The sequence below is a fragment of the Acipenser ruthenus genome, chromosome 6 (genome assembly GCF_902713425.1).
Source record: "Acipenser ruthenus chromosome 6, fAciRut3.2 maternal haplotype, whole genome shotgun sequence".
Classification (NCBI taxonomy): Eukaryota; Metazoa; Chordata; class Actinopteri; order Acipenseriformes; family Acipenseridae; genus Acipenser; species Acipenser ruthenus.
In genome coordinates, this window is record NC_081194.1 from 3,173,881 (window position 1) to 3,198,865 (window position 24,985).

Genomic DNA, 24,985 nt, shown 5'->3' on the forward strand with positions numbered 1-24,985 from the left:
GTGTGATTGGCTGGACTCGCCTTGTTGCCGTGGCGACGGCAGGGGGTTTGGTAGCGTTGCTGTGCGGTGTGATTTCTGCGCTGCGTGGATAGAGGAAGCTTGCAGCTGCTGATCTCTGACACACACAGCGACAGGCATCTATATGAACATATAGTGAACCTCTGCCATATTGCAAAACAGGCACGACGTGCATGAATGTAAGTACTTATTTTATTTTGCATTTTAATCAAATAGCCAATGCGATAAGCCAGTTCACCATGTTTCGGGGTGGAAAAAACTACAGTACTAATTACCAACGTGACACGGGCAGCAAGATTTGTTACACTGTGTTTTTTTAAGGACGTGCTACAATTTGGAAGGTTGCTGCCTACCACGTTTCTGTTTTCTGTGTGACTCTCGGTCTTGAAAAACAAGTATTGTTCGATTTACAGCTTCTAGTTTAAACGCTGCTGTGATCAAAATCAAGTTTCTTACACCTTAGGTGTTTATTATATAAAGTTGTATTAATTTTGGCATTGTTTAACAATATCCTATCGTGTTTTTTGGTGTTACTGTACTTTATTAACTGAAAATGCATTGTTTTGACGTAGTATTTAACTATTGTTGGGTCAATTCGTCTAGGTTTTTTTTTTTTCGTTTAATAACCAAACTGAAAAAAAGAACCAGGGAAAGCTTTTAAACCGGACATGTATTTTTCCGCCTACGACTGATTCGTGATACTTACTGGAGTAAATAGGCAGTAGATTTGAATTCTGTTTTCTGGTGTTCAAAATAATATCCCCCCCCCCCCCCCCCAAACGGTAGTTTAAGTCTTTTAACTGCTGTTATTCAAACACATTAAACATTTTTATATAAAATAGAATGGGGATGTGTAGTAGTCCAAATGGTTTTGTTCGTTGTGTTATTATTTAGTGTTTCCAATTGTATATATATATATATTTTTTTCTTCTTCTTCTTCTCAGTAGTAGTGTTGTCGTTATATAAAAATGTGGTTTATTTTTTAAGTATTTGTGTGTACTGTTTCCGGTGGTTGGAATGGCAGATGATTGCAGTGAGTGACAGAGACACGTGGTCATGAGTGCAGCGAGCGCCGAGCCTGCACTGGGTAAGACAGGCAAGCTGTACCAACCAACTTATCAGCGCCGAGCCTGGTCACGTGAGACTTATTTCTGGTTTGTTGTGCGCTGTTATCAGGCTCTGCATTCATGTCCTGCTTTAGAGCGCACAGTCATTTTAATAAAACCTGGCTGTACTCTGGTGTAGAGACATCAAATACGTCTGCCATTTGTTTAGGGCGTCTTTCATTTATCATTAATCTCTGACTCCAAATAGAGCAGTCTGGTCCGGTGCCTTTCATCCCCTTCAACAATAGATTTTTAATAGACTCTGGAGTCTGACTTTCATAAAAGCTGGTCTTTTGGTACTGGAGTGGAAGTTTTATGTCATACATACTGGTGATAAAATAAAAAAAAAACCCTTGTCTTTTGATTATACCCTACATACTCTTACACTGCATTTCATTATTTAAATGTAGTCTGACACAAGGAGAAGTGTATAGTAATAGATAATTGCTGCTCATTATCTGTATACCCTTATAAACCTTGGTTTATATTTTTTTATTTTGTATTTGTAGCATTGATTCCCAACTACGTGCCACGCTGGCTGGGTCATAGCCATTTCTGAACATGTACTGCATCTGCTTTTCCCCCCTAGTCTGTCGTGGTGTTGCCAGCAAACTGCAAAATTGTATCTTTTTCTCCCACAGTGTTTGCTGTGATTGTGTAAATATGATGTTACCTGAATACCTTTGAACAGTGCTGACTTAATGCCAGCTTTTGCTTTGCTGAAGTTTCAAATATCGTTTGGGCCAGACTAATCCAATCAAGGTAACAGATGTTGTTTGCCAACACTTACAAGAGATCAAACAACAAATTGCCTGTTAATTAAGTTTGGCTCTGAAAAACCTCTTTGGGCTTCTTTTTGGCATTCATTGGGGGGATCTTTTACTACTGGGCCACTGATACAGAAAGCCATTGCACAACAATCAGGATTGTTACAAGTCTCTATATCGTCACCACTAACTTAAGAGTATTACAGTAAGGATGCACCACTCAAAACCTCAAACTAAACGGCTCACTTTCTGTGTATTCCTTGCAATTCCCGACTCATCCAAAACCTGGCATGTGCTTCAATATGCTTTATCTCAGCTGGTAATACAAAGCTTGAAAACCACATTAACCCTGCAGAGTCCAGGGTTTCATAACGTCTCATGTTTAGGTCACACCTGAGTCTGTTGGTTTACTAATAGGAGTTGATCATGTGGCTGTAAGTGAGGAACAAGTTATTTAAGATCAAACTCTTGGTTCCTGGTTGTTACAGTAATATACTTCATTGACTGTAGGACTGAGTGCAGAGTTAGTGTGAGTTTCAAGCCTTGGTAAAGCTGTAGAATGTTAACAGCTGTGTTTCACTGCATGCTGCTTAACCTGAAGGGGGGTTTTGAAAGTAGCGAAATAGATTTCACAAAAAAGGATGCCTGATTTCATTTAACCTGTAGCTAAATTGCTATAGTGCATTTTAATTTAATCACTTCAGTAATTCTTGGCTCCTGCCTTCCTGTTTTTGACACTGCCACTCCAAGTCTTGAAAGGTACTGAAAATGCTGTGCAGACGTGTGCACAAATGTGTTTACTGTCCACTCACTCCCAAAGTGTGAATTGTGCAAACTGTCTTCCTTTTCCTGAGTGTCAGTATTTCAGAGGCTGTGAATGTGATTTAGCAGTATAATCTGTCTTGAAGCGGGTTAGGGTTTGTTGTCTTATTCGTATTGGGAGAGTTTCAAACCAGGAGATCTGTCTGTGCCAAATTAAAAAAAAAAATGCATTTCCTTCCTTTTCACCTGGAGTTCAGACTCTCCTAAATGCAGTGAAAAGAGTGTGTTGCATTATCACAATCAAACCAAGTTTCCCCTTGGTATGTGGTACATAAATCAAATCAGGTTATCACTGCTTGTCTCCCCCTCCCCCCATATATACTGTATAGTGTCTGCTGCATATTAAGTTCAAATGAACTGATTCACATAGTCAATCGTGACAGTTAATTTTTTCAGATCTGTTCCCAGTGGATTCATTTTAAAAAGCTTGATGTGTAGTGGCCTGGCTTGGATTTGTGTGAGGAGACCAGCCTCCTGCAGTGAATGTCACAATATTACATGGAACATTGCATGGGGAAAAGGGCCTTATGTGTGCGCATGCAAATTATTATTAATTTATTTTTAATTTTTTTTAGTAAAACTGTGTTAAGACTTTTGCTTGATATTCTTAATAAAATAGTAGTTGTCCTGTCCTTTTTTTTTTTTTTTTTTACATGCCTGCTTTAAAAAAAAAGTCCTTTGTTTTCTGACAGTGCTTTGGCCATAATGACTCCAGCTGCACACATTTTTCATCTGGAGACAACAGATCTCGTGCCTCCTTTTTTCTTTCTTTCTCTTTTGCCTAAAGCTGCAACTGGGAGTCAGTTGAATCCCCGGGAGACCAGAAAGCTTGCGTTGTCCTGGATACAGGACATCACAGAGCGTGGTAATCAAATATAGTCGGCTGCACCGTATTTGGGATGCAAATTTGACCTCCTGTCTGGGCTGCAGGCAGCAAGCCTCCCCCCGCCTCTCTTAGGATGGAGAAAGCTGTGCTGTGGACTGTAACGGCTGAATTCCTGGTGGAGGAGTGACAGTGGGGATGATATAAACTCACCTCTGCCCCCTCCTGGCTAGAAACAAGCTCCATCATTTGCCTCTCGGTGGAGTAGTGGTTAGGTCTATGGACTCTTGACTGGAGGGTCGTGGGTTCACTCCCAGGTGGGGGGACACTGCTGCTGTACCCTTGAGCAAGGTACTTTACCTAGATTGCTCCAGTAAAAACCCAACTGTATAAATGGATAATTGTATGTAAAAATAATGTGATATCTTGTAACAATTGTAAGTCGCCCTGGATAAGGGCGTCGGCTAAGAAATAAATAATAATAATAATTGGTCGCCCTTTAAGGCCCTTTTAAGGGATTAAAGACCCTGTTGGCTAACAGTGTATTGCTAAAGCCTACTTGGTATTGAAAAGCATGCTAATGGTCCCCCTCTCCCGTAATTAAGAAGAGCATGGCCAACGCCTTGTGTCACAGAAACAATGGGGCTTTGTGAAAGACACTGGCTGGCTGAATATAAATGGTTTGTTTAATTCTGATCCCTCGTGCCTCAGTGTAAAACGGGACGGTCGTGGGCAGACACAAGGGAGAGAAGAGAAGGACCATTCATGAAATGGCACAGGGTAGTCCTTTCTTGCATTGTTCAACATGCAGGGCTGCAGCGAATCAGAAAATGGGTTTATTGTAGTCCACAGATCAGTACATTATCGATCTAACAATATTCAGTATATCAAAAACGGTGGGTCTTTATTTAAAATGGGAACAATCTAATTTAAGATTAATTAATTAAATTAATTAATAAATAGTGTTTAATTGATCTTTGCCTGAAGAGTACATATTTGTAAATCATTTCTAAAGGACTGATAAATCTTGCCCTTGTACATTCATCGATTGAGTTCATAGCATGCACCATAATTGATAAGGGACTGTACTAGCCTACTGGCTTCATCGCTGCCCCCTTATTTTAATAGCTATTTCCCAAAGAGAACAATCCACATCTCCTTCTGTTGTTATTTGTTATTCTCGGCTCTGGTGTGTTTTTTGCAGACAGAGAAACCTTTGCCATAGGCTGGCGTCTAGTTGTCATTCTGTTCTGCCTGTGAATGGATTGAAAGTTTAGCAGAAACCAGAGTGCCGGTGCAGAAAGCAGGTGTTCGGTGTCACGTGGTTGAACATGAAAGGCTCTTTTAGGCTGTACAGAGCCTTACTTTTGCAGGTGTGTTTTAACGTTCTCAGTGCACAAGCAGAGGAGTCGGGTTAACAAATGCAATGTACCACCGACTTGAAATAAGTTTTGCATTTTGTGTGTGCATGTGGGAGGATGGGACTTTTATTCAATTATTCACACTTTTTTTTTTTTTACTAGATCAGATAAGTTGATCAGAGTCTGCATTTAAGATGAATGTTTAAAAGAAAAGAAAAAAATCGGGGGGGGGGGGGGGGGAGTTAAAGTCCTCCCTGTAAAAACATGTGGCTGGAGCCGTGAACTGAATAAGTGATTAAATAAATAAGCCACGGGTCTATGAATAGGGTGTTCAAGTGGTTAGGGTTGGAATTAATGTTGGTGTTAGGAGTGTTGTGTCGTGTGCTGTGCTGTGCTGTGTGCTCATTGTATGTCTGCAAGTTTTGTGTAGACCTTTTGTTTGGCCCTTGTGCCATTTTATTTGCTAATGTGTTTTTGTCTGTCTTGTTTCGTGTTTATTTTGTAAATAAAAGTGCGCAATAGCGCTTAAACCTGCAGCTTGCTTGTCAGAGTCTCGCTTTCTGCTTGAAACAGCTTGGGCCGTGATGTCACCCTGTCACAGCATGTTCTACCAAACAAAAAAAAAGTATAACATACTAGATGAGGCAATCAGAGTTATCATTTAAGCGTAAAAAAAATCTTAAACTTAAAAGTGACGAATCTCCTGCTGTTTTAAGCATTGTAAGGCATATTCTACAAAAATAGGACTAATGAATGTTGCCTCTGTAGATAATTGCAACTACTTTTCACAATCAAGAACTACTAGTCCTGTAATTTGACAAGCTCTGTGCCATTACTGCATTACTTGGTGGTTTGTTGCAGCACAAGAGACAACATCTTGAGTTCTACCATTTTAACATTGCTAACATTCCTGTAAGTGCTGGTCCTGCTGTGTGCTGTACCTGGTGTCTTCAGGATCTCTCAGCACTGTGGGGGGATGGGAGCAACAGCTTTAGTACCAGCACTGTCTTCAATGGTTCCTCATTAGGGCAAGTCATTGTGGCCGCATACTGTAGCAGGACAAGCAGATAAGGCTTTGAGACATGCAGGGAGTGAGTTAATGGTGATGTGCACATGGATTAGCATGGAATAGGAGATTTAATGGAGCATAATCTTGACAAGAAGAGTTACAATGCTGCAGTATAGGGTTACTGTTTCCATGTTCTTAACTTCCCCTTCAGTGATCTGCTGGGACTGGCATTGTGTGTGTGTGCGTGCGTGTGTGTGCGTGTACATGCACGCATGCTGAGGAGCGTTACTTTTGTCAATGAATTCATTCATTTATGAAGATGCACAATCTGTTTATCAGCATTGCAGTGCGACGTCTCTGTGCTTATCAAGGTGTCGCAAACAGAAAACAATGGCACTCAAAAATGAAACGTTTTTTACCGGAGACCAACATTTTAAGTTATGATTGATTTATGGACAGAAAAAGAATGCATGCGATGGTGCTAAGCTAGCTGTAAGAATTGCCGATACTAACAGCCCAGGGTTACAGTAAGTGACCTGTTGTTACAGTACAGTAAGGGATGTATTCAGCATGACACTTTTACAGTGGTAGAATTTTCCACCAGTTTATCTGCACTGCACATGTGGGCCCCCTGAGGCTAACAGTCATTAATGTGTAAAACAACATGCTTTTTAAAATAACGGGCTGTAGTTACTGTAATGTATATGTTATGATCACACACCCACCCCACCCCAAATGACTGTATGCAGTAATAACAAAACTTTCTTTTGAAAAGTCATGCACCATGAGCATCAGCCACCTGCTCCAGCTGTGCAGTGATCAGAATGACCCCAAGGCATCAGTCTGAGATGGAGCTCCTGTGAGGGAGTGCTGTTTGACTGTACAGTAGCTGTCACATTGAACTTGTTGGTTTTGTGGTCTCGGAGGTACTGTACCGCAAGAAACACTCCATTTCAGTGCAGGGATACAAATAGGTGTATTGCAGCAATTCAGGTGTTGGGCAATTTGTGTGTCTTAAAATATTTTTTTGTAATGCTGCAAAAAATAACAGGGGTCCCCTTGCTTTACAGAGATTGGGTGTGTTCCATTCATTTATAAAAAAAAAAAGTTACTAGAAATATTTGTATTACATTTTTAAATAACATTCAAGCTATATTATAATACAAACATGTTCTCAAATATATGATTTTAAATGTAAACCCACCAGTCATACCCAAACATGAGAACATGATGCGTGCATTTTGGGTTTGTGTTAAATTGAATGCAATACGGCAACAATTTAAAATCCCTTCATGCATGACAAGGCTGCACAGGTGGGTTTAGAAGCTTGGGAACATTCTATAATGATGTAATAAACCTGACTTCACTCTGGATTGAAACCCTTGCATGCTTTCTGATCATGCATTTACTGACTGCAGCTGGTTAGGATTCTCCTTGTAGATTCCTGAACTCTGACCATGCCAGCAAACCCACAGTGCCCCATATCAGTTACAAATAGATATTTAATTACATCCTAAAATACAGTACACCGGTCGCTGTTCTTGTCTCATCTATTTAATAATTTGTAATGTTCATTTCAAACCTAGGTGACCAACGTCTCGTTTATAAATAGAAAATGACTTTTTATTTTTATTATTATTATTTTTTTAAAACACTTATTTTTTGATAAATGGGGACCCATTTCAGCAGTGCCCAGTTAAAAGCTACGACTTTGATTGTTGCAATTATAAAACCTATAACATCTTAGGTAGTTAAAATGCTTCTCTGGTGAAACCGGGTTCCTGCCTTTCCATAGATATTTACTGTGTGCTTTGCTGGGGATTAAGGTGCTTCCTCTTGTGTGTGCGCTCATTGTAATTCCCCCAGGCAATGGGCTTCCCAGCTGTAAAGCACTCGCTCATGAAGTGGCTAATGCAGGTGCGCTTTGTGCTGTTAACAGGCGTTAATTAAGCTCCTTGCCTGGGCCATTCTCAAAGCTGTCTGCAGAGGGGAATGGCCTGGTAACGTGAGCCTCACAGCCGAGATGCACCTTTCTGCTAAGAGGAGAATCTCTGCAAATGGACAGTAACAGGGCTGCTGGCAGCAACCGTACAGTTTAGCTCCGATTACTCAACCTGAAGCCAGATCTGGCTGTGCACCGTACAGATGTGGCCAAATGTTTTCTATCCCCAAATTAACAATTTAAAAAAAAAAAAAAAATGATATGAACGTAATTGAGATCTTTTATACATCATGTACTAAAAAAAATACTAAACAATATCGTAAAAGTGTGCCGGAAGCCATAATAGTAGTATGGAAAACTACAAAGAGGTGTATAATTCAATATATAACATAACATTATTCATCAGGTTTCAGGGTGGTGCAAAACCTTTGGCCATAGCTGTACAGTGATGCTGTGCCGGTAAACCGCATTGCCTGTGTCTCTTGGGTTACGTCATGGTGTGGGGAGTACGTCCACGTTGTACTGCACTGAGAGTCTGGTCATGTCTTCCTGGTGTCTTGTTACAGGATGGGATATGACATGTCTGGCCCTGTAGAGAAAACCCTGAAGCTAACACACTTGTGATTTGGATAGTAAAGCGCCTCTCAATCCGCACTTCCATTGTGGTTCCAGCGCAGTTTTCAGGATGACTACTTCATGACGTTTATGTATATCTAAGCACGCTTTGTCATGGATTTTATTAAAATTGGTGTGTGTTGTAGCACTGCAATAAGATTTAGTGCCTTATAAATAGCTTAACGCCTTCAACACTAAACTTACTATATTGCAGATTTTACTGCCAGTAATTTGACTGTGTGGCAGTGCATGATTCATAATCCACACAAAAAAAAAAAAACCTGTTCAAACAATTGTATCTGGACTTTTCAGGACTTTCCTGGTGCGTTGTTAACATGTTGAGAGAGAGAGGGGTTGGTTTTAGAAGCATTGTTTTAGTAGATTACAGTACATCCTTTCTTGCACCAGTTGGAACTCATGAATCATTGCTGGTGAGAGATTTTTCTTTTGTTTTAGTCCAATTATCACAGGGGGAATTGGGTGGGAATACAGTTTGAAGGTTGTGGACTTTCACACATGATCTCTTCCTTCCTGAGGCTCAAAAAGAAAGCATTTTTTAAGTTCTTTCTTGGAACATTCTGTTCCTTCAGAAAGTTCCAACCTGAGCATTCTAGCAGACAGGGTGCTGTCTCCTGGGGGCTATGTGGCTGCTCCTAAGTGGCACAAAGAAAGTGATGTCTGTGAAGTACCAGCTTCAAAGATTGAAGTGGGTGGGGTGCGGAGAGCCCATGCACTGAGCATGCAAAGCACTGTATGTGAGTAAACAAGAAAAGCATTGTATGCGTTTTCCATACAGATGCTATCAGCTTGCATATCATTTCATTGTGATGGCAGGGCTCGGTCAATTAGGACAAAGCAGGACTAGGATTAGTGAGAGTCTACTATACTGTTTATATAACTAATCGGTTATTTTGTGTATCAAAGACAAGACAAATATCTAACAGTGCGTGTCTGAGTCTATTAGCACAGCACTTCTGTATTAACTGTAACTCCATCACCATGAAGATCAGATGAGTAGATGTAGTAATAATTTAAAAAATACACTTTTATATACTGTAGTGTACGGACTGGAAACATTTTATTAAAGCTGCCCTGTTTTATTTATTTATTTATTTATTTATTTATATTTTTTAAATCCTCCTCCTGGCTGTGCCATTCCTTCTGGCTCTGTTCCTCTGATTATTGAAGCTGCCCTGTCTTTTATTTATTATCTAAATCCTCCTCCTGGCTGTGCCATTCCTTCTGGCTCTGTTCCTCTGATTATTGAAGCTGCCCTGTCTTTTATTTATTATCTAAATCCTCTTCCTGGCTGTGCCATTCCTATCTGGCTCTGTTCCTCTGAACCCTGGTTTATCTGTTCAGCTGCCTCCCTCAGTGTGGTTCGAGTGCTGTGCATGATCTGCACTGTGCCGAGCAGTATCACGCAGCCCTGCTGTCTTGCTGTGGTGCTGTGCAGGGCGTGTTGATATTGTAGGGCTCTTATCTCTCTGTGTCCAGACTGCAGGGGAGTCACGGGTGTGCATTGCAGTACAGTTCAACCCCAGCCCCCTCCCTCTTTACTCCCCTCGCAGAGGAGCATCCAAGTCAGATAGACAAGCCATTTTCTGATCCTGGGTTGTGAATTTGATTTCCTTTTTAAAGTGACTCCCAGTTTCCATAGTAATAATAATAATAGGCATTATTGTCTGTGCCCCATGGGGATTGCACAGCGCTCGCAGTGCACGGCTATCTGAACTCCTTGAGCTGGGTCACATGTCTGAAATTCAGACGGATAAATATCAGGTTGCTTTATTTAATGTTGCTAATCCATGCCGCCTGATTACATATTTACACACAGGCGCTGTGGATGTTATTAATAAATCCATTACCCATCATTTTAAAAATGTAAATTGCTATTGGTTATGTATTTTGCTTGGCTTTATTATACAGCTCAGCTTTACCGAATCAATATGTGTTATTAGATGATGTATGTAACTATTTAGCCCTGTCCAGGCTTTATTGGTAGTGTTGCCACTTTGTAAATTGATTACATTCCTCCCCTAGTCTTTACAGAGTAGGACATTTTCAGTTTTTGATGTATTTTGCAGTAAACATTTTTCTGTAATTGGAGTATCTGAGTCCCTCTTTGCTAGATGGAGGGAGACTGGTTTGTATACTGTCTCTTTTAAACAGAGACCCTCCAGTACAGAGCAGAGGGAGGCTGGTTTGTATACTGTCTCTTTTAAACAGAGACCCTCCAGTACAGAGCAGAGGGAGGCTGGTTTGTATACTGTCTCTTTTAAACAGAGACCCTCCAGTACAGAGCAGAGGGAGGCTGGTTTGTATACTGTCTCTTTTAAACAGAGACCCTCCAGTACAGAGCAGAGGGAGGCTGGTTTGTATACTGTCTCTTTTAAACAGATACCCTCCAGTACAGAGCAGAGGTTCTCAGTGGGCCTGACTACAATCTGTAGGGCTGCAATGAAGGGTACATTTTGGTACATTTTTGGTACTCATTTGCATCATTTATTGGTGACGTCACCATAGCTGCTTGTTTCTATTTGATTGAAAATCCTATTATTTTACAGGTAATCCATATAAATGAAATAAAACATTCACATGTAGTTTAAAAATACGATATATAGAACAGTAATCATGTTTTTATAATTTCAATAAAAATACACGTTGTTTATTTACACTTAATTGAGCCTGCTTGCGATCTATACAGGAAGCTTGCATTGCAGCAGCACCAACTCCAGCGGACAAAGCTTTATTTAACAGTCACCGTTCCAAGCTGGTTATCAGTCACATTTTACTACTACTAAAAATATGAATAATACTAATAATAATATGAACTTACACTTTGTCAAGTGACCCCAGAGATTGGTTATGCCTCCATGATACGAGTCGCTTGCACAGTTTGCATTCAATTTTGTTTTTGGTTGTCTGGGAATTTAACAAAAAAATTCCAAACAGCAGAGGGGTTTCTAGACATTTCTTTAAATACAGCTTACGCTATACAACGCTTTGCGGTCGAGATGGCGAATGAAGAAATTAAAGGTTTGCCTCTAGATAACACGAGCTGGAGCGGGGAGGGGAGGGGAGGACGGTGCTCAGTTTTCGAAATTAAAATGATTTGTGTTATCGTATATTTTGAATGTTTCAAACATATTCTGCCATAGCACTTCTCTTACACTGTCTTGTACACTAGGTATTCAGTACATATTTTACTGAAACACTACAACCACTAGAGGTACAAGCCCACTGCTTTGGATACTATACCCTGCTCCAGACACTGCAGCAGCACCATGTAGAGTTGCTACTTATACGATTTGGTAGCGGATTTTAATAACAACTTTTGTTTACGTAATATGCATTATACAAATCAAAAGATGGAATTTTACATGTGATTGACATGTAATGTGTGATTTTATAACATTCACACATTGTCAAACAGTTTCTGTTAATCGGAAGAAAAAAAACACACAGTGCGTGAACCCGTCTGATGAACCTTCTAAGGTTTAAAACAATCTTCGAATCCTTGGCTAGCGAATTAACCTTCGAACCTTTGGACACAGCCCTAACAATCTGACATGTTGAAAGCTCTTAATCTGCAGCACAAATACACTTAACTTCATCTCAACAGAAGGAGGGGGAGTGGGTGGGGTAGGAACATGCCTTCAGAAATGCTCCACATTCATCGCAGTCAAATCTATCACTTGCATTGGCCCTTTTGGATTATTTTACCTTTTTGCTCTGCCAGGTTTATTATTAGCAGCCTATATTACTGTAGCGGCCTCTGTTAATAAAGTGTTACTCTTGGATCTGGGTCACGCACACTATTTCAAGAAGGAACTATGCAGTTCTGTTGGTACGATGCGGCTGGAAGGATACTTCATTCTGACACAAGATTTAAAAAATAAAAAAAACCACACAATTTGCAAAATCGTATGTTTTGCATAATATCCCTACCATATTGGAGCTGTTCCTGGACTCCATATAATTCTTGAGTTTGAGTCATAATTTAGCTTTGGCACACAGCTTACTGTAGCACTCACTGGCACCATGCATCTTTAATTGTATTATGTTGCTGTTCATAATTCTTTATCCTATTTATTTTTTTGCCACACTGGTGGGTAATCCTGTTCTGGTTTAAAGCTGAATGTAAACAGTGGAGTTCTGTAATTGTTTCCCTGTTCGGAATAAAGTCTGTTTTTGAGGTCTTCTGAATATGCGTCTTGCCAGATTCCTTAAGTGTTCCTTTGATTACCCTCACTTGAACTCTTGAATGCAACACTTGAATGCAGCTTCCCCAACTGAAGCGTCTGTTTGATCCTGCAACATAACTGCAGCTCTAACAGCAGCCTGAGTGACCGGCACAAATGCTAATGAATTTACAAAAAGAATAAAGGAGCTGGCTGGAAACGATTCTCTCTTCACAGTCCCTGCTGAACCCGGGGCTCTGAACTTTCTTATTGCCACCTACTGCTAGGGCACTTAATAACTATTAACCTCTCCCAGTGTCCCTCTGTGTTTAGTAGTATTAGATTCAGGAAATGCCTCTTTGTCTCTTATTTAATTAAAGGGGTCCTGGGGCCACGGAGATTTCAAGTCTAAGGTTCTCTGGGTTAAATCTTCTCTTTTTTTTTTTTTTTTTTTTTTAATTCAACAGAACACCAGGGTTTAATGGGTCCTGTAATTGGAATGTCGCCAGATAAGAAAGCGGAAACCCCTGGGATGCAAGAGCTGGTGGGATCGCGGGCCACCGCGTGCGGAATGGGCACCCTGCCAGAAGCGGAGAGTGCGGCCAGCCCCAAAGCGACCAGCGTGGACAAGGGGCTGGGCGATGACGAGGAGCTCACCAACCTCAACTGGCTGCACGAGAACCTGCTGCAGAACTTTACACTGGGCACAGAGGCCCAGCCCAGCGTCAGCCCCCTGTACGACATCGAGGGGGGTGGCGCCGTGACAGCCTCCTCCTCCTGCGCCGAGGGCCGTGAGAAGGACTCGCTCAAGTCCAAGCCCCCCTACTCCTTCAGCCTCCTGATATACATGGCCATCGAGCAGTCCCGCAACAAGTGCCTGCCCGTCAAGGAGATCTACAGCTGGATCCTCGACCACTTCCCTTATTTTGCCAACGCCCCCACAGGCTGGAAGAATTCCGTGAGGCACAACCTGTCCCTGAACAAATGTTTTCGGAAAGTGGAGAGGAATCTGGGCAAGGTAAGTTTTCTTTTTTTTACATTTATAATTAAATGCTTTGATGTATTTTGATTTTAAAAAGCATTCAATCATTCAGGCCTGTGATGTCACTTCCTGCTGTGACGCAAACAGCCCACGCAGGGGAGGAGAATGGCTTTTTTTTTTTTTTTCAAAACCTCCAGATTTAAAAAAAAAACCTAGTTTATTATTTGTTGGTATTTAAGGAGGGAGAAAAAGTTAAAAAACGGTTTCTTCAGATGTATTACGTTGCTATCTAAGTATCTATTGTGCAGCAGTACCAAGAACACAGTTGCTGTACTTAGCAAATAAGATCTCAAGATGTTTTTGCAGGGCAGGGGAGGGTGAAAATGAAGCTTTCTGTTAACACCAGACTCCCCAGCACACCTGGGTCTATTGTCTTGGTGGTAGTACACATCCTGTTTAGGGAAGGCATTGCAGTTCAGTATATTCAGGTTCCTTCATGATGTTTTAAATCTTTTTGACCTGACCTGACGTTCCCATTTTCTCTGCGACATTTTATGATTTCTTCTTGGTTTGATGAACATAAACACAGAAACATACATGAGATTTCCGAGTTGATGTGAAAACATTGACAACATTAAAGGAGGGTTAACAGGAGTCTGTAATGGGGAATTACTTTGTCAATTGTAAATCCAGATGCCTTGTGGGGCCGCCTTTAAGCTGGTTCACCTTCAAGAGGTGGTCCAAAATGCAGTTTGTGATAACCACGGGATGGTAGCCACCTTTCTGACAGAGCTGTGGTAGTCAGTTGTCTGTGGGTTTTCAGTTAGTCAGCTGTATGACTGATTTGCATCCTGTATAGCGATGTTGAGAGCTGGCACTGGGGATTTCCCCGAGCGCAGCCGTTCTAGAAGCATGCTGTTGTGTTTCAGACTCGCCTTTCACAGACACTAAACATTTCCAGGCATGCACTTGGAAAGTACATCAAGAGCTGAATCTTTTGAATACAGTGATGGCTTTACAGTCGAAGTCGGTATTAATTGTAATTTTTTTCAGGCTTGAGTTAATAAGCTCCCGAGCAGTCAGTTTGTGTCTGAGAAATCGGTCTCGAATGACAGCCTGGTTTTCGTTGCCATGGTAACGTTTCCTCTGTCTTCCTGTTTGAGCTGCTGGTAGTATGAGTCAAGGTTATGTTCTTTTTGATCTGAAAGGCTGTGTTTAGGATCGCTTAAAAAAACAAAAACAAAAAAACTATCTTCCTGTTTATTTTGTGTGTTTTTGTTTTCCTTTCAGTTGCACATATTTCAGTCCAAATTACAGTTCGAGTATAATATACAAAATCTTTAATAGCAGCAGTGTATTTATGTTTTTGGTCTTTTTTTTTATATATCTATCTATCTCTATCTATCTATCTCTATCTATCTATCTATCAATCTATATATGTATCTATGTATCTATATATCTATATATCTATATATCTATATATATATATCTATATATCTATATATCTATATATATATATATATATATATATATATATATATATATATATATATGTTTTTTGTAGACCTTGAAAATGTTGTATTGTATCAACCCAGAGACCCAGGTCAGGCCTCTTAGTCTGGCATCTTATATTGAAGTTGACTGTTTCAACCTGGGGGACGATGGTATCCCGTTTATCTGAATGCCCACAGATGTAACTACCACAGCAGTTCATGTTATTAAAATAGGACACTCCGTGTACCAAGGTTATGAAAACGAGCAAATTTGCATGCAAGTCGCAGTATATTTTATATATTGGTGGCTTGATTTTGTGGTTTATTATACTGTAATGTGGAAGGGGGGGCGGGGGGGTGTCACAGTTCTTGTTTGTGTTGCAGTGTTTGTTGGACAAGCTTTCCAGTCTTGCAGTACCACAATAATGGTGCTGTTGTACAAGATCTTTAAGGTTGGGTTGGAAACGTCTCTGGGTTGTTTTGCTGTGCCTGGCTGATTACATTTTTGGTTTGTTGCATATTTATAGTTTCATTTCTACTTCATTGGGGAACGTATTCAACACTTGGGTTTGTTTGTTTTTTGTTTTGGTTTATTTTAACTTTTTTTGAGATGCTGCCATTAATGTAAAGAATTACATTTTAATATTTAAATGCACTTTGCATTTATTCTACTAAATAATCTGCAAAAAAGCATTTTTAAATTGGTTATTTTCCAACCCCGATCTCGCTAAAAAATAACCACAAAGTGGAATTAACCAACTGAAAAAGGCACTTCTCTGTTTGTTGCAAAATACTTTCTAGCAGCTAGAATGATGACACACACACCCGACCAGTTCAGCTGGTTTACAGTAAACTCTGCTGTGCGTGTGCATGTGTGTGTGTGTGTGACAATATAGTCTAATGGTTACAGCTGACGACTAACAGTGCAAGACAACGTTTAGGAGTATTCCTATTATCCCTGGTCAAACATTAACGGGCATATTTTTTTGTACCTTGATAAGAAAATGTACAGCCTTAAGTACTTTATTAGACATTAAAGACTGTTAGTATGTTGCTTCACAAACTACCTGTCAGTTTTAAGGGGGCGACCTGACTGGCTGATACCAAGTCAGGATAAGCCACAGAGCATTGTACAGCACTCCCACTTCATTGCATCAAACACGTATCTTTGGTTATCCTGGGCTTACACCTAAAAAAGAAGTGGATTCAGTTAGATTCCTTAGTACTGTAAAATGCTCTAAAAATCCATCTTATCCGAGCTGGAACAGATCAACCCCCAAGTGTCTGTTGTCTATGGATACCCTCCTGCTCATTCCTTAACACTTGCTTATTTATCTCTTCTTCTTCTTCTTATTCTTTCTTCTTCTTCCTCTTCCTCTTCCTCTTCCTCTTCTTCTTCTTCTTCTTCTTCTTCTTCTTCGAAGGCGAACGGGAAGGGATCCCTGTGGTGTGTGGACCCAGAGTACAGACCCAACCTGATACAAGCACTGAAGAAGCAGCACTTCCCAGCAGCACATGCTTTCTGCACACCACCTGCCTCTCCTCCAAGGTAAGCACCATCCATCAGTCTGGAGCAGTGAGTCTAACCAGCACCATAAACACCAAGTGAGTCTCAGTGAGTCTAACCAGCACTCATAAACACCAAGTGAGTCTTAAACAAGGGCTTTGTTGATGTACAAGGTGGAGGCAACAAAAATGTCATAGGAAAAACCCAACAACTTTTATGGACAAGTGGATTAGGTCACATGGAATGGCCACTGCTTCTTACAATTCAGGGATGGAAATAAGACTTGCCCATTCCAAGTTTTACTACAAGATTGACTAGTCATCGTGTATAGGCAAGAAGCTCAGGCGTGTCTTATTAAACGCATGGTAAAAGCAGGAGTGGATCATCTTGTGCACATGGACCAACCAAGGACTCAAATAAAGACCAATTACATTGAAAAAAAACTTGCTCTAGATTTCACCATCACTTGCAAAGAATGTTTTTTTCTTTTTTTTTTTTTAAAGAGAAAAAAATATTGCTTTCCTGCTTGGTGACCCAGTGATCATTAAAGGGTAGTCTTCCGCGGTGGTGCTTACCATAAATATTTTATATTAATCTGTGAAACAATCCACATAGGCTTCCTGCTGCGTGACTTTCCCAGCAACCCCTGGGGAGAAACTAAAAAGGATCACGGAGAGCAGTTGTTCTTAGCCAGGTTGGTGTGTGTTACACTGAGATGTATCCAGTCAGCCTCTTTATTCTGATACAGCACAGCATGCTGTGCAATTAATTACTACTCTCTCGGTACAATCTATAATGAAGCAAACATTTAAACAACTGGAGACCTGCAGGTAAATGACTAAAGGGAATAGGCTGAACATAAAAAAATAAAATAATGGTTCGGTTAAAATTGCGCTGCAGATGTGATTCAACGCACATCTGTAGAAAAGCTGGTTTCTGTTTGTATCTTCAATGCAAAATGTGGTTCTGTAGAGCTGCACAACCACAGTGTGAGGATTGGCTGCAGTTTGTACTGAGCAGAGCCCCAGTGCCTCAATCTCTGAACTGTTTTGCAAACTTGTGCTGGGTGGAATTTCCGTGTCAGCCATTCTGTTTAATTTATTCATGCAGAAAAAATACAGGGACATGGGGCTGTGAGCAATTTTTCACACAGACTTGTATTGGTCGTGCTGCATGTGAAACCCAACACAAACTGCACTTCTTGATCCCTGCTTTTTATTTTTATTTTTTTCAATGTAATTTTTCCCAGATCTGAACACCTCTTTACTGTGTGTTTTTCCTTGCAGTGGTTCCTCACCCCCTCGACATTTGATTCTTCAAGATCAAGGATGTTCTCTAAAAGGTGAGATGCAAACATGGGTCTTTCTCTTCGTAAAACTGTAGTACGGACTGCAGTAAGATAGCTTTGGTGACAGATATCTCTCAGAACCAATTTAACAAGTCCTGTCAGTGCAGCGTTTAAACAGTGTCTACAGGTAGGATGAGGGTCACAGTAGTGTTGTAGGTAAACAGACCTACTGAAGGAGGTGACCTGAGTTCAGTTTGTACAGCACTGGGTGTGTGCTTGGTCCACATGGCTAGCGTTTGACACTGAAGCAGAGAGAAACATGGGAAGGAGCAGTTACAGGCGTATCCGAATGTCTAACCACCCAAACTCCATCGTAATCAGCACCAACTTGCAGCTGGGGCCTGCATGTGGAAAATACCTGAAAATAGCTGACCTCGAGGTCTGGGTTTAGATACAGGTCAAGTCACAAGTGAAATTCGTTTTCCGACGGTTGCAACCCTTTCCCTACTGGATGTGTGTCCACATCACATCAGTCTCTGCTCGAGACAGGCTCAGGACTGACCGTTGGAGTGTTCACCATTGTGCCTAACCCTTTCATGAGCACTAAACCAACCGCAAATCAACACACAGGCTCGTTATTTTATCATTATTACCTTTTTGTATTACATTTTTTAATCTACTCTCCTGTAGTCACTGCAGAGAAATTTGGTGTAGAATTAAGCTCTCTCACTGTCTCTCTCTCTCTCTCTGTCTCTGCTTCTGTAACCTTGGCTACAAAAACCCCGTCAGCCAATTGGCTTGCCATTCGTGGAAATAGTCCTGCTTTTTAGCACAGGATTAATAATTTATACCTTGGCCTCTGGGGGCTCTGTAGCTCTCAATGCTGATGGGGAATTATGGTAGAACAATGCATCTCCTGAGTTTGTGTTTTAAAACCAAAAGGGAAATACTCTGTGCGTGACTTTGAGAATAATAAATCAGTATTGTTTTCTGCTTTCTTTCTTTTCAGAGTCTGATATTGATGCTGCCACTGCCATGATGCTTTTAAATTCTTCCCCAGAGCAACACAGGATGCAATGTAAGATATTTGATGTTTTTGCTTTTACCTACTTGCTGGACATTTTAATAGCGCAACTTAACTCCTTGTAAAAATCCACATAATAATAATAATGATTATGCTGATGATAACCCATTTTCCTCCCAGTGAGAATACACTTCATTCCACAGAATAATGCAGAAATAATAGGTATTCTGATTGCTGTGTGACTATGAGTCTTGAGCTTGTGATCTGATTTTGAGAGCCACTAGAAGTAACTTACAGGTTAATGGCAGTAATGACTTGCTCCAAGTAGCAGCGTTTGTTCAAATAGAGAAAAAGAGCAAAAGAGACAGATGCCATTAGGTAGCTCTGCAGCTCCCTCCCACTTGAGTTTTTGATCAGTTAATCATGTTTTAGTCTGGTCTTACCTTAAGATTTCACTGTGTCATATAATCTCTCTGTCGCTCAACAGTACATGTTTGTCTGCCAAGTACAACAGTAGTAAATGTTACATCATGGTGGCCAAAGTCACAAAGACTGTATTATAGATTGCTAGTTCATCGATTTTTTTAAATCCAAAGGTTGTGTAGCACCCAGTGTACTAAACATTAAATTGGATGGTCTGCATGGTGTACTTTTGAATCTCTTGTTGTTTTTTCTACTACAGCTGAGGCCAAATATTTCGCATCGCCCATACGATTAGCTAATTTTACTTCATGAAGTCGAATGTAACCTGCTGAAAAATGTTAACATATTGAATTACATACTGCTTTGTAGTTTTCCATATATTTCTTGAAAAAACTATCAAAAAATGAAAAATGTAACATTTTGAAATTGAACATGAAATACTGTAATATTGTACTACTATTAAGGCTTCTGCTAGACTTTTGCAATATAATTGTGTAGTTTCTTTGATTACATGATTTTAAATAAAATATCTAAATTTTGTTCATATAGTTATGACTCAATCCTAAAATTCTAGGTGATACAAAACTTTTGGCCAGGGCTGTATACTGCTAATATTACAGCTGCTACTTCTACGACCACTACTAAAAACACTCAAGTGAAGGTAAAGGGGAACGACCAGCAGTGGAATGGACTCATTGACCGGTTTTCATTTCTTTCTTGTTGCAGGTGGCAAGCCTCAGCAGTCCAGAGCGCTGCCTCGAAAGAGGAGCTACAACCACCACCACCACCATCACAGCAGCACCAGCACCAACAGCAGCAGGGTGCCAGGGGTGCAGGATAACCCTATCGATCTCTCCCAGCCAGAAACAGCCGTCGTCAGCAACGACCCCAAGGAGGATCACAACTACAGTGCCACGTTCCAGCGCTGCGCTTCGCACTCCAGCGTGTCGTCCCTGTCATCCGTCGATGAGGCCTACGAGTACACCTCCCAGGCGCGGCGGGCGGGCAGCGAGGGTTTCCATAGCGACGAGGACTCGGACCTGGCGGAGGAGCTGGAGCAGGCCAAGGATCGGCTGGGAGATAGTGGCTACGGGTCCCAGCAGCGTGCAGCCAAGGGCCCAGCCAGCAAGAAGCCGCGCAAGGAAGTGAGGCAGGAGATCGACGAGGAGCTGAAGGAGGCAGCCGGGTCCTTGCTGCACCTCGCAGGCATTCGCACGTGCTTGGATGCCTCGAGGCGCAAGGCCAAGAGCAAGAGCAAGAGCAAGAGCAAAAAATAAGGAAGCCTACAATTGTGTGTGTGTTTTTTTTTTTTCTTAATGTTTTTTTTAAATACAAAAGATGTTAAAATACATTAAAAGAATCCCACATGGCAATATTATCGTTCACAAAGGAGATCAAAGCCATATTGAGACTTTTACTAAGAAAAATGACAAACACCAAGAACTGCCGTGAACATTTTCATCCATTTTTTCTTTTTATATATATATATATATCTAAAAACAAACAAAGCAAAAAAAAAAAAAAAAAAACACGTTTCATAACTAGTACAATTGCATGCTTCCTTCCCATACAGTTTCTCGGTATACAATGAAACTATTTAAACAAGGATGAATGCATGGATATAAAATACAAATCCAAACACCTGCCCATCATCTTAGTAGTTGTAGTTTTGATTTCTCCTTTAAAAAAAACAAAAGAGGAATAAAAATGTTGCCATTTTTTTCTGTTAGAAGACGTTGTTAGAGAATTAAGATACAAAGCAAAATGCAATAATAATTGTTCCAAAACAACCCTTTTAGTTTTATTTTTGAATTATTTGTTTAGTTTTTTTTTTTGTAAAGATACTACAGTGTGGATTGGAGACACAGTTTCATGAAGAGACGTGGATGAAGTGTGTTTTGGACTTTGGCTTCCTTAGAAAACAGATTGCAGCAGTTCCATATCTTGCTTGCCTTGTTTTTGGACTGAAAAGGAGAGAAATTGAAAAGATTTGTCGGAAGATTTGTCTGGGGGGGTGGGGACGGGGCTGCAAATGGTGGAGTCAATGCAGCAGAAATGGAATTTCTAACCACAGCAAATTTGCTCCTTTTAAATAAGTCAGAATTGTGTAGGAAAGGAACACGGAGAAACCTGTATTTAACTGTCAAATTTATGACCAGGGTAAACCAATGCAGACATGTTTTATATTAAAATGTGCAGTAAAACGGGACATCAGCCCCATGTGGAAAGAAAACATTATACTCTAGATATTACAATTACAAGGTGGCATATGCATTTACATAGGTGTTCCATATATTTTAAAATATAATTTGAATAAGCCATATATTTAAAATATGTGAAACTTATACAACATAAAATGAAACGGGAGCTTTCTTTGAGGAAACGTCTTTACTTTTGATAGAGTAGACCTGCAATTCTGAAATGGTGGTACCCTGTCAATTGTGTCAGATTGGGGACTCTCGCGGTCATCCCTGTGTCGTCTGCATGACAGTCAAAGCAGCTGCCCTCTCAATATTTCTCCTTGTTTCTTGTTCTGTTTTGGCTTACTGATGTTCTATTATTATTAATATTGCTCATTATTCTTATTATTTTGATGATGTTGTTGGTTTATTGTTTCAGTGAAAGATGTTTAGACATGCTGGGTGAGTTTTGAGTGCTGGTGTATTGCTTTGTCCAGTCCTCACCAAGGTGCCCTGCTTCTCGTTTCTTCCACCACTGTCACTGCCACACAGTGTGCAATGTTACAAAATGGGCGTTTGGGAGGGCTCTGACTCTTTATTACAGGGCCTTCTGTAAAGGGATAATTACCCTAGCTTGTTATTTTCGCTTTTTACTTTTATCTGCATTTCTTTTTTTCCTTGAGCTCGTTCAGAGTCCAAGGCCACTCTTTACTGTCTGTTCGACTCCTGTGCTTAATGTTTGAATGCTGGCAGATAACAACAGATTGTAATGCTGAGTAAAAGCCGGGATAATTACCCATTTCAGTACTTTTCTATAGATTTACTCCCAGGTACAGCTGACTTCCCCATGGATTCTTACACGCACACTCCCATGGCGAAGGTCCAACTGGGCGTTTGCGAATCATGGTAATAAGAATTAAACATTCAACTGTATTTAATTATTTTGTAGTAAATTATTAAATTATCTGACTTTGTGGAAAGCTGTAGTATGTGTTGCCTTTTACTAATATATATATTATTATATTATGAGACGGCCTATCTGCCTGAACAGCTTTTTCCAATTGTAATGAAACTTGGTAAGGACATTCCTTAGTTAATGGTATTACCAGAGTTTGGGGATGAATGGAAAAGGCTGTCCATCCGCCTGTACATTTACATTTTTACATGTACATATTGGTCGATATAGGTCAGTACTTATTACTGTAATTTTGATTTACAATCATTAAAATAATAGTAGGTTTACATTTAAAATATTTCAAATCACCACTTTAGAAAAATAAATTGAATAGTCATTTAGTGCACTGCACTAAGCAAAATATGCCCAGAATCTTTAAATTGTGACATATTGTACGTTGTGTGGTAGCAGCTCTGCCTTCTAAGAATCATGACTGTGTCAAGAATGACGACATTTCAGTTGCTTTACCCTGCCTAATGTGATCTAATGGACAGTAAAGATGTGGTTTAGACCTGCTGTTTGTCCTGTATGTAGCTGAAATTGGTTTAACTGCCACGTACTGGGGAAAGAAAGGGGTTGAACTTGCGATTAGTGCACTGAAAGCTAGAAAATTAAATTAGGAAATGCTGCCTAAAGCTGCTGTGCTTGTCTGTGTGAAAAATCTTGGTTTTGTAACTGGACATTCTTATAAATCAACAATGTCACCTTGTGCTTTGCATTTCCTGCTGGAATCTTGGGAAAATCTCAAAAAAACAAGGAGTCATAGGAGAAGCAGGGATTGCCTGTCTCAGGGCTGCTGGGAGATTAAGTTCTTGAGAATTCTGACTTGCTGGGTTTCCTTTGAGTCACGTGATCATGATGAAAACCGTTTCCATTTCTGAAACTGTGAAGAATGCAATGTTAGAAAAAAAAAATGTATAGATTCTATTTTCATGAAATTTGTTTCATTACCAAGAGGCAAGCATGGCAAGTAGAAGTGGATTTAAGGTAAAGACTGGATAAATATAACCGAGGGAGTAGGAGAGGAGGGTGGAAAAATGTTTGACCTAGCCTGGTGACCTTTAAATCCCAGTGACTCCCTCCAAGTATTTGGGAAGCTCTGAAACATACCTGTAGAAACTAGGGCAGCACAGAACTTCTTTTTAAAAATGCGACTGACCTGATTTTCTTAGTTTCCCAGGTTGTGGTAAATTAGCAAAACTGACTGGTTCGGCACTTAAAACTGTGAAACATTTGCCATGTTACTAAAAACAAGTTCAACCCATTTTAGCCAGTTGCATAGTATTCCCCAATTTGAAAGTTACTTTGATGTTTGGTGTAGTTCGGAGTTTGTGTGTGTGTGTGTGTGTGTGTGTGTGTGTTTTTTTTTTTCTTGTTTATTTTAGTTAGCTAGTTAAAACCATTCGAAATTATTTAAAAAAAGGAACAAAAAAATAAACAAAAAAACAACTGCCTTGTAAAATGTAAGTGTCAGATGTCTTTGTGTTATTGTTCCTGAGGAATAATTCGGCAGCCAACGTGTAACAGTGCCATTACCAGATCCCGACACAGTTTCTCAAGGGTGTTGTATTTTTAGATTTTATTTTGTACTTCTTGTAAAGAAGATCAGTGAAGTCTATCACATACAAGGGGGTATATAGAACGGATGTAGATGCAGGGGTTCAAGGTACAGCAATGTCACCTACAAGTATTTCTTTTCTTAAGCCAATTTGCCAGAATGACCAGGTTGTGTATTGTTATATATTTGCCATATAATATTAACATTACCTGATTAAGTGATATAGGGTTGGTGAAGTAAATCTTGCAGATAATCAAAGTTTGATTACGGGACTTTTTTTTTTTTTTTTTTAAGGTTATACTAACTTAAAGCTGCCAATACAGTATCTGTTTGTGTAACTATGAGTTAAGCTGTCTGCAGTGTCTGTCAGACAGACAAACTTTTTTTTTTGTATGCTAACCTCTGTTAATAAAATGTTTATAAAGTTTATTTTCACCAAAGATATGCAATTGCATTATATATGGTATTGCTGAATAAAATGTTCTTGTTTTAACAATGCTGTGTGTTGTTCTGGGTGCATGTGATACAAAAGGTCCTACAGTACTACTGGCACCAATGCAATAGACTATGTTTCACTTCCATTGGAGGAAAGCTGATCAGGTGACCAGCGTGGATCTGGTGGTTTACCAGTCATATGGCTGGTTTCCTCACTGCCATCCTGTTAGCTTGTATTCCTTCCTCTAGTGCTGAAACACTGTCTTCATTTACTACAGGGTGTTGCTGTTCCCACTTGTGTTGCTCAGACTGTACACACAGTACCAATGTGGCCCCTGAGCATTGCTTTCTTTAGACATGGCTGTGTTGCTTTACCCAGACTCCCTCTTGTATATGAAAGGGATTTGGCGGTCCAGAGGATTAGTTCACGTGCGGGTTGCTGCCAACCACTTGTACCTCATTTTGCTCTTTTGCAAAGGATGTGAAATTGCTT

At 40.2% G+C, this 24,985-nt stretch overlaps 1 protein-coding gene across 1 annotated transcript; it reads left to right on the forward strand.

Annotated features, from left to right (window-relative positions):
- LOC117411461 (forkhead box protein N2-like) lies at window positions 1–24,554 on the forward strand. Its single transcript, XM_034019027.3, has 6 exons — window positions 1–197; window positions 13,115–13,665; window positions 16,547–16,671; window positions 17,916–17,971; window positions 18,927–18,995; window positions 20,091–24,554. Exons 2-6 carry the CDS (start codon window positions 13,129–13,131, stop codon window positions 20,639–20,641), a joined length of 1,338 nt encoding a protein of 445 aa, XP_033874918.2. The 5' UTR covers window positions 1–197; window positions 13,115–13,128; the 3' UTR covers window positions 20,642–24,554.
- Window positions 24,555–24,985: the final 431 nt, after the last annotated feature.

What these genes read in the sequence shown, in the direction of transcription:
- LOC117411461 (XM_034019027.3), top strand. Translation starts at nt 13,129, where the DNA reads ATGGGTCCTGTAATTGGAATGTCGCCAGATAAGAAAGCGGAAACCCCT. An exon ending in CCACCTGCCTCTCCTCCAAG is followed by an intron (nt 16,672 to 17,915) that starts GTAAGCACCATC and finishes TTTTCCTTGCAG; the next exon opens with TGGTTCCTCACCCCCTCGAC. An exon ending in AGAGCAACACAGGATGCAAT is followed by an intron (nt 18,996 to 20,090) that starts GTAAGATATTTG and finishes TTCTTGTTGCAG; the next exon opens with GTGGCAAGCCTCAGCAGTCC.